Here is a 13,607-nt window from a genome sequence, read left to right as displayed (position 1 = left end):
GAGCACGTAGACATTTCAGCTAACATTCACATCAGCCATCGAACGATACTTAGCTTCAGCGGAAGAACAAGAAACAATATGTTGTTTCTGAGTCTTCCAAGAGATAGGGGAAGAACCAAGAAAAACGATCCATCTTGTGACAGAATGTCGAGTCAAAGGGCAACTAGCCCAATCAGAATTATAAGTCAGTAGGAGACGAAAGGACAATGCCTTGATTAGGACAACCCTTCAAACAATGCACCATCCGGAGAGCTGCATCCGAGTGTTGCTGGCGAGGCTGATGCATATATTGAGCAAGCACATGAACCACATAGGCTAAATCAGGATGCGTGAAGGCTAAATAGATGAGAAGGCCTACCAATCATCGAAACTGAGCTGGATTAGAGTAGAAGGGCCCATCAACACTAGCTAAGTGATGATTAAGCTCAAGAGGAGTAGCAGTTGGTTTGGGATCAAGTAAACCCGTCTCAGAAATAATATCAAGAGCATATTTCCGCTGGGATAGAAAGAAACCATCAACATTACGAGCAACTTCAATGCCCAAGAAATATTTCAGGGGACCCAAGTCCTTCATACGAAAGAAAGCACCAAGACATTGTTTAAAGGATGTGAGAGCATCAACCTCATTGCTAGAGATAATGAGATCATCAACATATATCAAGACATTCAGGCGAACAAGACCATGACAATAGATGAAAAAAGAGAGTAGTTAGAGTAGGACTGAGAGAAACCATACTGACGCAGGGAAGAAGCAAGTTTTGCAAACCAGCATCGGGAGGCCTGACAAAGTCTATAAAGAGATTTCTGCAAGCGACACACCTTACCAGAAGTAGAAATGCTAAAATCAGGAGGGATCTTCATATACACCTCCTCATCAAGGTCACCATGAAGGAAGGCATTATGAAAATCCATCTGATGGACAACCCAATTCTGAGAGGCTGCAACAGCTAAGAAACTCGAACATTAATCATTTTGGCAACGGGGGCAAAGGTCTTAGGGTAATCAATATCTTCAACTTGATGATTACCCAGAATCACTAACCGAGCTTTGAGACGCTCAAAGCTGCCATCAGAATGATATTTAATTTTATAAACCCATTTGCAACCCAAAGCTTTCTTACTAGGGGGAAGATTAGTCATAACCTAAGTATGGTTATCTTCAAAAGCATCAATTTCTTTTTGCACAGCCTCACGCCATCCATAATATCCCATAGCCTCTTTAAAGGTACGAGGCTCAACCCCATCATCAACAGTTGCAAGAAAAGCACAGTGGCGAGCAGAGAAATTATCAAAATTTACAAAATGACCTATAGGATAGGAAACCGTACATGGGGACGCAAGAGCATGAATTCTAACATGAATCTAAGCCTACTAACATGAATTCTAACAAGACTAAAACAACTACATTTATCCTAACTTGCTAAAAGAGATGCTAGTTACCTTGATTTTATGTGGAAAAATAATACTAGAATGCCATAGAAAAAAGAGTATATGCTCCCCAAAACTCTATGAAAACCGGATGACTCGTCTGCTTGAAATGCAAACTGCGACCAATTATTTCAGTATCTTCAAAAACTGTGTGACACCATGAGCAAGATCTCTTCGAGTAGATGAATTTCGACTATCCGCACACCTAATTCCAATAAGAAATGAAGGAGATATGATGCAAACAAAATGGGTGTATAGAAATGGCCAAATATGCGAAAGAGAGAAGAAGAGTAGTTGTGAATCACATTTTTTTCCTGATTGTTTCCAGCTTTTGGAGGGGGTTAAAGTGCAGAAAGTAATGAGATTATTCACCTCACTAAGAAAAGAGTTTAAGAGTGCATTAAGGTGAGTTAATGGGGGTTAATGGTGGCAATTGATGGCGGGTTTATGAAGGCTTTACTCCTCATCTCTTGGTGGTTACAAAGCTGAAATGGAGATTGTTTTTACACCCAAAATTTCGGACCATATGGTGTATAGAATGGGCTTCCAATTTCGTTACGTTGGTCGGTCCAAAATATATTTAACGCTTAAAACAAAATCACACGCTACTTAAATTTATAAAATTACTAACTACATGATAACTTAACTACGCCATTATATATACAACTAATGAAAGTACTAAATAAATAAATAAATATAAATTTTAAATTAATAATTACAACAACATAATACAATAATTAAATAAATATACACTTTCAAAATAGTTTTTAATAATAAATTATTTTATATTAACGAAAAATATCATTTTAATGTAAACAACGCCGAAAATAAAGAGTGAAAATTATGGAGTGTTACAATATTTATACAAAGGGTTTATATGGAAGGTAAACTCAAACCTGTACTGGGGATAAAGACTCAATAATTTTGAATTTGAAATACATTTTGATGTACTTCCAGTTTAATTCTGATGATGAATGAGCCTCAAAATCGGGATGGACACCTCCCTCATTAGGCGGCACAGTGAAATTTCATAATACTACATTTTATAATTAATTTTTTTTTTCAAAAAGCTATCTTTTAAAAAATTTCTTTTAAAAAACTACCTTATATAACAAATTTGTTTCAATATACCATTTTAACATAAATGGGGTTTAATCACTAATAATTGAGTTACCGTAAATTGCTATTCTTTCCTCCCCTATCGTTTCTCTCTTTTTTTTCTCGTTACTCCACCGACATCAACACCAAGGGTGATTGTAATTTATTGATTAGTATTAAATATATATAAATGTAACATGGTAGTATATGAAAGGAATATGTTATATAAGGTAGTGTTTTGAAAGAAAATTTTTAAAAGGTAGTTTTTGAAAAAAGTTGATTATAACTAAAAGGTAGATTTTTATATTTTTTTCTAGATTTAGTTACAGTTGTAACACTCATCTTAACACCTTCCTACTCTCTGAAGCTAACATGTATTACGCACCAATGGCCCAGTTTAAGCTGTTGACCTTATTGGATTCTTAATAACCAGCAGATTCATGTTTAATTAGCCCTATTTTTGAAATAAGCAGGTCTAGGTAAGATAGTAATCCCAATTTAAACCTAATAAGTACGTATGACGTTGCAAATAAGTTTAGGGGTGGGGAACCACAATTTTAGCATCGTATTATCAATTAAAGCGGCCGAATACATGAGTACAATTAGCAATTGTATTTTTATTGAGAACAATTACCAAATTCGAAGCTAACATTAAGAAAATCCATTATTATGGCCACTTCACTTGCGCACGAATTCACCGAACTCTCAGTGAAATCGAATCAATTAATTGAGGGGTTTTCTTCTGCAATTTCTCATTTGTCCACCAGACAAGATGGCTATGCAATCCTATCCCTCAAATCTGTAACCTATCTGACTGTGTCGGCAGTTTATTACGACAATTATAATACAATTGTCCTGCATAAGTACGTTACACAATTTGGGCGGAAAGAAAAGAATTGGGAATTGAGAATGAGGGAGCTAGGAAGGAGGTTGTCAGGATGGGCTATGGCGTTTCAATGGCGAACCAAAAAGGTAGAAAGAAAATAATTAAGGATAAGAGAGGAAGGAGGCTGCCAGGGTGGCAAATGAAAAAGAATTCGCGCCACACTTATTTCCACAAACCACGTGAGAAACACGTGAAAGCTTATGAATAGTGAATTGCGGGTGTTTGTGACCTAGATCCCTGTTTGTTTAAACAGTGGCAATGTTCCAACTTTTAAAAGGTTATAGATTATAGATAAAACACCGTTGTAAAAAGAAAATTATAAACACAAAATGAGGAGTTATAAGACCTATTCCACCGACTTTAAGCCGAACACCCGAATCCTTAACAGGGCGGTCCAAACCCACCACAAAGGGTCTAGATCAGCTTTGAGTAGGCGTAGGACGGGCCGTCCCGGGCCAGTGCCATCTTTTAAGACTCAGCATCTCTCTCAGAGGCCCTAAAATCCATATCCATACCTATTAGGGGGTGTTTGGCTCACTAGTTTTAGGTATGAGGTATGAGTTTGGAATGAACAAAACCCATACCTAGTGTTTGTTTAACTTAATTCTAAATTTTAAAACCATACCTCAAACCCATAAGGTATGGGGTTTAGAAACCCATGGGGGGAGGTGGGTATGGCTCATACCTTACCTCTAGGTATCAAATAAAAAAGATTTTTCATTCCTAAATGAAACAAACACAAGGTATTAAGTATCAAGTTCCAAACCCATACCACCTTGGTTTCATTCCTGATTCCAAACCCATACCATTATATGAACCAAACGCCCCCTTAAAAAGTGGGAAGTTTGTCTACTGTAGCTTAGTAATAGTGGACTTACTATTTTACCCTTGAAACTTCCCATTACTCTTCTGCCCTAAAATTGCCTCGTGCGTCGTGTTCTGGAGTTTCTCTTTCCTCTAAACCCTCCATCTTCATTCTTCATTCTTCATTCTTCATTCTTCATTCTTCATCCTCCTCCATCCTCTCTAACCTGGATAATTCCTCTTCATTTCCAACCAGCGCCTCCTACTCTCCCCACTTCATTCTCACTTTCTCAATTTCTTCGTGTTCTGGATCTGTACTGTTGATCAAGGTTTTTATTCATGGTTAGTGCTATTTGTTTCCTTGTTTAAAAAACCTGTCGGGGGTTTAAGCAAGTATCCAAAAAACGAAGTCGGAAAGGAGGAGGAGAAGAGTGGTGTCTAGAAATGCGAGAAATAGAATTAGCATTGAATCAAACTCAAAAGATTCGACTACAAAGAGCTCTAGAAAAGCTCCAGTGTCTCTGCTCTAAATCCAAATCTAATGCTTCCGTCACTGTCGCCGACGCCATTCCTGTTAACTACGAAGACGGCATTCTCAAGTAGGACTATTTTCTTCTTCTTAAAACCCTAATTCTTATCTTTCTCATATTTGTCGTTGTTGTTATTGTTTTTTTTTTTGAAGGGGGCATGGAACATCTGAGCTTGACGGCGAAGTGATTGCAACCGTGTGTGGAGTTGTCGAGCGGGTTAACAAACTCGTCTACGTTCGTTCTTTGCGCTCCAGGTTCGGAATATGGGGCTTTTACTTTCTTTGTTTCAAAATATTTGACATGGTTTCACTTTTGCACTTTTTAGATAGTCTCATTTGATTGTTGTCATGTTGGAGCTTCTGAATTTCAAAATATAAACTTACTATAACTTTTACTTTTGGAGAATTTGAGATATTAATGTTAAAAATATGTATTGGCGAGTGTGTCAAGTGTACTATAAATTTTGAAGTTCCTTTCTTTTTTTTAATTAATTTTTTGGTGTTTGATGAATTGATTATTGCAGATACAAGCCTGAAACTGGTGATATCCTAGTAGGGCGAGTTGTTGAGGTGATGATCCTTTTTGCTATTTTGCTTGTTTGAATTCGTTTCCTCGTACTCGAATGCTTTAATTCGTGTGCTTATTGGGGCTTACTTTTGTTGTTGCCTGTCATATAGCTCGGGATATTTTGGGAAAGGGGGAGAGGGTTAGGGGTGATGTATTAAGGTGGAATACAAGGAAAAATGAAAAACATGGAGGCTGTAGTAGATTGAAGGGGTGTTGATTGTGTTAGGAGGGGAAATTGTTACCCTGACTTTGGGGTAATAATGCTAAGATGAGGGTAATAATTCCTCTTCTATCTTTCTCTTCTTGCATTATCAATATCATTTCTTGTGCTACCACCTGAAATCATCTTCAGTTTCCTCGTATTGATGTCCATTACGCCTTGAATGCATTAACCTCAATCCAAGAATGCGCTTGGGCCTTGGGGTGTATATTCAACTATTAATGTCGTGTACTGAACTATAAATACTGTCAATTATTTTTACAAATGTTATACTTCAGATCCATAACCTTCCAACTTTAATAAGATAGTGATATATTGTCAAAAAATTTGTTTCAATGTAGGTAGACATGTGCAAAACAGTGATATAATGCACTACATTTGTGATTCTAACATTCCCTTTTTCTTACAATGTCAAGGAACAAAAACTTGTTCGTTTAGGAACTGGACACCACCCAGGGAAGGGGGGGGGGGTTGTAGTAGAATTGGAGGCACACTATGTGATTTCTTTTGAAGTCTTTTTTTTTTTTTTTGTTGTACTTGATCCTACCCAGTTTATTGTTCTGAAATCACGGTAATAGAATTTGTTAGCTCAAAGAAAAAGCTTTGATTTGATATTTTCCTGAGCAATCATGGATTCTTTTCATGGTTGTTTCCTCTCACTTATTTAGGTTGCTCAAAAGCGGTGGAGAGTCGAGATCCATTCGAATCAAGATGCAGTTTTGATGCTTTCTTCAATTACATTGCCTGATGGCATTCAGGTAAATGTCCTCAATTGCTGCTAGATTTTCTTTTAGGGTTCAGTTCTCTTTGCACTTACATTGTTAGTTGTAGTTTTTGCTATTATGCACCTATGAGACTTTGTTTTGTTGGACGGGAAGCATTTTCAATGGAAAATGAGTTTCTGTGGTGAAGATTTTTAAGTAAAAAGATAATTGTAAATTACTTTCCCTTTTGTTTGATTTCTTATAATAGAAAAGAAAAAAAAATGAAATTGGAGGGTAGATGATGGATAAGAGAAAGGAAGAGAAAGGTAGGAAATAGAGAGAAGATTATGGCACCCCTTGTTTTTATAGATGAAGATGTTATCAATTCTTAGGGGAAAAATTTTGTGCCCTTGGAAAGATCATTTTTCACGCTTACAAGCCAAACAGGAAAAAAGGGGAAAAATAATATTTCAGGAAAATGTTTTCCTCCAACTTAACAGTGTCTAAATCTCTGAATTCTCTGCTTTGAACTACTACCTCTCCAACGAGTGTCCAAATATTTGAATGCTTTGCTTTGAACTATGGGCAATACTATGCTGAACCTCATGTTGATTCTAGGATATTGTTTTTTATTTATTTTACATTCAAAATCTATTGTGAGCTAAGAGTATGATGTTTTTGCTTTAGCTATTGTTAGCTCAAAGAAAAAGCTTTGATTTGTTAGGGTTGGGAATTTTTGACGACACGATTAACCCATATAATTAAAGGGTTAGGTCAAGGTTGACATTTCCGACCCGAAAATGACCTGCTTTGACCTTATTAACTTGTACATATAGAAAATTCTCGAAAAATTGTAGAACTTTTTGTCAGAAACAACCTTTTAAAAGTGAACATTATAATTTTTTTATGTGAGAAACAACCTTTAAACTCTATTTTCTTGTCAGATCAAACCTCTCAACTATTTTTCGGTATTGATTGGATTTTTCCGACATTGACTTTTTTTACCCTCTCTTCCGTCTCTTTTATTTGTTTTGGAGTTTCATTTCCCTCCATATTTCCATATACAACCTTCTTTCTCTCTCTTTCCTACTTAACCACACTTTCCCACAATCCAAATCCAATTCCCAAAGAAATCCCCTCAATCATGATCTTCTATTGGTAAGTTTAAGGTTCTTGATTCCTAAATCTTCTTTGCTGCTATGTTTTAGTGTCCTTCATCTCAATTCATAAAATTTCTTCAAAACAATTAGGGCTTCTCTTTTCAGTTGAATTAGGGCATTCTTGCAAACTTAATTTGTGGTTTTCAAAACAATATGGTGAATTCTGGTTTTCAAGAGAGAAATGAACAATACGAGAAGAGAGAGAGAAGAGAGAGAGATGATTTACTGAAACGGGAAGGGGAGATTTAATGTTTCTTACTTGTTGTAGATAGTAATTGATTATTGTTGTAGGAGAGACTTCAATGTTGTTCTTCAATGCTAAGGAAGTGGAAGAGAGGGGAGATAATAGTTTATTTAGGTTTGAAAGATGGAGGGTATATAAGACATATTTTGGATGGAAAATGAGGAGATTGGGGGTTAAAAAGAAGTCAATGCCAGAAAAAATCCAGTCAATGCCCAAAAGTGGTTGACATGTTTGATTTGACAAGAAAATAGAGTTGAAAAGTTGTTTCTCACAAAAAAAGTTTATAAGGTTGTTTCTCACAAAATGTCACCTTTAAAAGGTTGATTGTAACAAAAAACTCAAAAATATACCGATAAATATAAAATTTGGTTAAAGAAAAAGTAAAATATCGTTAAAATAGGTTATAATTATTCTAAGAAACTTTACACATGCATACTTTCAATAGGAAACTTGTTGATTTAGCTTTTTAAGGATACTAATATAATAATCAAATGGGTTAAACGGATAACCCGTTTATTAAGTAGGTCGGGCTAGGGTTGAGCTTGTTTATTAAATGGGTTAGGTTTGGGTTGAGGAATTCTCGACCCATCTATTATTGATCCAAACACGAACCATCTATTAAATGGGTTAGGCCATCCCTAACTTGGGCCTTAAATTGTTTTGATATTGTCATGTATGAGATATGACCGTGAATGTTTTCATGTGGCTTTTATTGTAAATTGTAATATACTTTATATGGCCAGTGACCTATTTAGAAAATATCTCAAAGGAAGAAACCGGATACTCGATCAAATCTATTTTGGGATTAGTATTTTTAAAGTATTTAATCCAACCAAGTACCATTTGCACAATATCTCAAAATTCTTCGAAACAGACTTGGTTCGCCATAGCTCTAGGCATAGTATTTCGAAACAATAAGTTGAAAAAGTACACCTTGGAAATGTTACTCTAATTTACAAGTTAGGTTTCAGACTAAAAATCCTAAATATCGCATTTGAAGCATCAACTTAAAGGGTTTAGGCAAAAAGTTTACCTTTTCTCCCCACCTTTAAATTGCTTGACTACATTTGAGTGTTCTTACTAATTTTACCTTATGCTAGTAAAGCAAATAATTTTTTACCATCTATGATGAATTACTATGTTCAATTAAGCGTATCAGTACAATGGAATGCTCCAATAAACCCATATCTAATGAAGTTCATATTGCATATCTGGAACATCATGACTGAACCCTATTTGAATTGGGTGAACATTTTCTGGAATTTAAGAGTAATCTACATAATAGTCTTAGAGCATGCTAAGCCATGAGGATTTACCATCCTCATCGCACTCTCTCTCCTCCATGAGGACCTCCCTATGAATGGGCGAGAGTGGATAAGAATCCTCATTTAGCGAGGATGGAGGAGAGAAGGTGGAGGATCCTCCATTTTTGTTGGATTTTTGTTGCTTGGCCTTTGTGTCAAAAGGTGGGCCATGTGGATTTTTTCTTTTTTCTTTTAATAGTAAATACCCATTAGCTGTGGGCCCATATTGAGAAAAATATATTATAATTTGTTGTGGGATATGTTTGTGATTGGAGAGGGTGAGTAATGAGGATCCTCATGGATGGGAAAAAAGGTTAGAAGATCCTTAAGGAAAGAGGATGTAAGAAGGAGAGAGAAAGAGAAAGTGAGGTGTAAGGAGGAGAGGAGAGAGAAACACCATGAGGATGTGTAAATCCTTATGGCTGGGCATGCTCTTATGTATGGGTAACATATGATTGTTGGGAGAAAAAAAAACTAAAGTAGAAAGGTAACACTAGCTATGTTGTTGATTACCTTATGCTATTTTTATGACCGCAATACTATTATCTAGGTAGAAAATAGTCTATCCTATCGTGAATGTTATTGTTCAGAGTAAAACATCACTGTAAGTCAATACTACAACCATCAAGAGTTGTAATTGGTTCATCTGAAGCATGGTTTGTGAACGTCAGATATGATCATGTGAACTACCTTTTATTATGGATTGGTTATTTTCAGATATGCTATTTTTGGACCTTCTTGGTTATAGCTAGAAGTTTCAATATTAGAGCCATCAAGAGTTATAGTTGTTTCGTCTAAAGCATGGTTGGTGAATGTCAGATGTAATCATGTAAACTACCTTTTATTTAGGACTGGTTAATTTCAGATTATGCCATTTCGAACCTACTTGGTCATCATCCCCTAACTGACACTCGTAAAAGCTAATATAAGTTGAAGTACAAGATTTGTAGAAGAGAACAAATAAATATGGTGATTGACCAATATTATGAAGGTGTCACTAATGTCAAGATGCAAAGTCTGTAATACCTTTATCAATGACCATTTTTCTTTTGTTCTAGAATTGTCTTGAGCATCATGCTTTGCTTCTGCTTACATCTGGTCTTTGGTTATCCTTGATTATGCCTGAGGTGGGGGTTCTTTAGCAGAGGCTTCTAGGAATCGGAAAGCCTCACTGTTGATTAGACTACTATGTTCCTGTATTTTCCAGGTTTTTGTCTCTTGTTTATATATTATCTTTAATATGAGATTGTTTCCCACCTTTAAAGAATTAACTATGAAATTGCACTGGCAAGTTGTGTATGTTCATTATTATATAAATTGAAACTCTCATAAAAATGTAATTGGTGGATGTTCTTTATTATTATTAAATATTGTATGTTCATTAATTTGGTTTGCTCTCTGAAATCTGTATCGTTAAATCTAATAATTTATCTGTTGTCATTGCTAGAGGCGGCGTACACCTGTTGATGAACTCAACATGCGTAATATATTTGAAGAGAATGATGTTATTTCTGTGAGTTTCTTTACTTGTTTGATTCTTGTATTTCCTTGGTGTAAGGCAATTTCAAATACTCATATTAATATCTTATATCTTCTGCACAGGCTGAAGTACGTAATCTTCAACATGATGGTACTTGGCAGCTACATGCAAGGAGTGACAAGTATGGGAAGGTTTGGTTCAATTTCTTTTCTTCTCTTTTCTTCTCTTCATGTCTCTAATTTATGATCATGGAAGCTGGGCTAGAGTGTGCTCTATCTTCCGAGGATGTGTGAGGGTGATTGAATAGGAAGGGGTGGAAACTGCTTACATGATGACTTAAGGCACTTCTGGAAAGCAATGATATCTTCTCTTCCTTTTGCTTCCTTATTTGAGCCTATTTGTCCGTCTTATACATCTAATGTCTTATGTTAGAGCCTGAAGTGACTAAGTGCCTCGAATACTGGCTATGATGCATTTTTTAAACTCTAGCTGCTAGGTACATGGAAGAACTAAGGATGTGTAGATATGGTTTATGTATCTTTCTAGTTCACTTGTGCCAAATTGCTTCAACATAAATGAGAACGAGAAAATGGCACTCCACACTATTGTGAAATTTGGGACACTTAATTTTTGAAGTTTGCCAGCATGTTCCATTTACTTTGTTTACATTATATGATGCCTTCTCTTGCAGCTTGAGAGGGGTCAATTGATCACTGTACCTTCTTATTTGGTGAAACGACGCAAACAACACTTCCACCAGTTAGATCAGTATGGAGTTCTCTTAATACTTGGATGTAATGGCTATGTCTGGGTTGGTGAACTCATTGAAGCAAAAGATGTGATGGAAGTAGATGATGTCAAAGAATCTGAACAAACTAATGCAAATATCAGTGGCTATACAAGTGTTGAAGTAAAAGAGCAAAGTCAAACTCCCCTGGAAACACGGCAGAACATTTGCAGGATTGCGAATGCTGTCAGAGTCTTATCTATTCTAGGTTTCAATATAACCATAGAAGTAATAGTAGAGATATTCAATTTGAGTACTTCATTGAATCTTGACATACATGAGATGCTTGGAGCTGAGTTCTGTGTTACAGTAGCTGAGAAAGAGGCTGACCGACGGAACACACTAAGGGGTTGATTATGTAATTTCTTGATATAGGTGGAGCTGCTGTAATTTTGCTTGTAAGGTGAAAAATGCTTGCAAATGTAGCATTTTGTGTTCTTTTATCTTTTCGTTTAGCTTTTGATTTTTGTCCCTTGGTGGGCAAGTTAGGATTTTGTGTATTCCCTTCTACTATCGTGCACGTTCCTTTGGTAATTGTCACGGAATTTTTTTCGAACTACCCCTTTTACGCAACTAGAGGTTCCCGTGATGGCGTCTAGACTCCGTCTAGACCAGCCCACACACACACTTATAATATTTATTTCGAATAACGCAAGTAAGATTAAACACACACAAAGCACACACAAAGCACACAACGAGACTTTTATTACTTTAGAGATTTCTCGCATACAAGGCTATCATGCCCAACTCGAATGCCCTCAATGGCTACAACATGTTCTCTATTTATAATACAATAGAGTGGCTACAGCCCAGTCACGTAAGCAAGTAACTACCCACTAACAAGGATAACTACCCACTTACTTTGTAACTTCCCCTTAAATCTAGGAGATCATGGGCAGCAATGGTGGTTACTAAATAACCACCCACTACTTCAAGTAACTTCCCATAACCGCCATTCTAGTAACTTCCAGGCGGTTACCAAGCATGGTAACCGCTGCCCATGATTCCACTACGTGGCAATCATGTAACTGCTTCGTGGGGGAACTCGTCTCGTTGCTTTACTGGGCCGTCCAAGAGCTGCCAACCGTCGCACCACCTCACCGGACCCGTCAGCACCCCTTCCGGGCTTGCTAGCCGGGGGCATGCTACCTTCCGAGGCCTTCGAATGAGCCGGTAACAAACCTCCCCCACCAAAAGAGTCTGACGTCCTCGGCATGCCGTTGAAATACGAGTCGAAAACATCTTGGTTCTCCCAAAGAGTTTCGGCTCGCTCCCAAGTGGCATCCGATTCCGATTTTCCTTTCCAAAGGACGAGGTACTCACGACGGAAGTTCTTCTTCCCTTGTCCTATGGCTCTATGGTCCAATATCTTCTCGATATTCTGACCAATCTCCTTATTAACCGTAGGAGGAGCCCTCTGGACCACGGGGTGTACATTCAACAAGTCAGGATTAAAGGGCTTTAAGTAACTCACATGAAAGGTGGGATGAACCTTAATTCGTTCCGGTAATTCCAAGCGATAGGCCACATTGCCCACCTTGGTCATTACCTTGAACGGTCCATCATACGGAGGAATCAATCCTCGATGGCGGTTCTTCCCACATATCTTCTTCCATAACTGTGGAGTTAACTTAAGCATCACCCTGTCTCCCACTTTGAACTCAAGTGGTCGACGCCCTTTGTCCGCTTGTTTCTTCATGCGGCGTTGAGCCTTTGCGAGACTATCCTTAGCCTCATCCATCATTTCCTGTCGGTTGCGAGCAAAGTGATACGCGGCAGGACACTTCCCACCCGTCCTTTGCTTCACCAACTCTACAGGAGTTAATGGTTGCCATCCCATGGCCAACTCAAACGGACTGAACCCCGTCGCACTACTCTGATGTACGTTGTAACAAAATTGGGCTGTCTCAAGCAGCGTCGTCCAATTTCGTTGCGATGTACTCACGTAGTGCCTTAGGTATTCCTCAAGCAGCGCGTTAATACGCTCCGTCTGCCCATCCGTTTGAGGGTGGTTTGCTGTTGAAAACTTCAACTGCGAACCCATCTGGTTAAACAACTGTAACCAAAAATGCCCCGTAAATCGAGTGTCGCGATCACTGATTATGTCCTGGGGAAGGCCAAAATACTTGACCACGTTCCTAAAGAACAGCTCCGCGGCCCTCTCGGCCGTGCATGCATCCGGAGCAGCACACAATACCGCGTATTTTGTCAACCGATCCACTACCACTAGGATCGATCGTAGCCCATCAACCTTGGGCAACCCCAATATGAAGTCCATAGAGACCGACTGCCACGGTCTCTCCGGGACTGGTAGGGGTTGAAGCAAACCGGCTTCTTTCTTTCGTTCCAACTTATCCTGTTGGCAAACGAGACATGATTTCACATATGCCTCAACA

The 13,607-nt window shown here is 37.8% G+C and overlaps 1 protein-coding gene across 1 annotated transcript; it reads left to right on the top strand.

The window, feature by feature from the left end:
• The first annotated feature begins 4,330 nt into the window (after positions 1-4,330).
• On the top strand, positions 4,331-11,770 carry LOC104903126 (exosome complex component RRP4 homolog). The gene is made up of 7 exons (XM_010691129.3): positions 4,331-4,814; positions 4,898-4,999; positions 5,269-5,314; positions 6,201-6,290; positions 10,392-10,457; positions 10,547-10,615; positions 11,116-11,770. The coding sequence occupies exons 1-7, from the start codon at positions 4,660-4,662 to the stop codon at positions 11,563-11,565; spliced, it is 978 nt and encodes a 325-aa protein (XP_010689431.1). The 5' UTR covers positions 4,331-4,659; the 3' UTR covers positions 11,566-11,770.
• Positions 11,771-13,607: the final 1,837 nt, after the last annotated feature.

This window comes from Beta vulgaris, chromosome 9, assembly GCF_026745355.1.
Source record: "Beta vulgaris subsp. vulgaris cultivar EL10 chromosome 9, EL10.2, whole genome shotgun sequence".
NCBI lineage: Eukaryota > Viridiplantae > Streptophyta > Magnoliopsida > Caryophyllales > Amaranthaceae > Beta > Beta vulgaris.
Note: the sequence above shows the minus strand (reverse complement) of the source record. Positions and strands in the feature narration are given on the sequence as shown.

Coding starts and splice junctions, on each gene's coding strand:
- LOC104903126 (XM_010691129.3), top strand. CDS start 4,660: ATGCGAGAAATAGAATTAGCATTGAATCAAACTCAAAAGATTCGACTA. Junction 4,815..4,897: donor TACGAAGACGGCATTCTCAA/GTAGGACTATTT, acceptor TTTTTTTTGAAG/GGGGCATGGAACATCTGAGC. Junction 10,616..11,115: donor GGAGTGACAAGTATGGGAAG/GTTTGGTTCAAT, acceptor CTTCTCTTGCAG/CTTGAGAGGGGTCAATTGAT.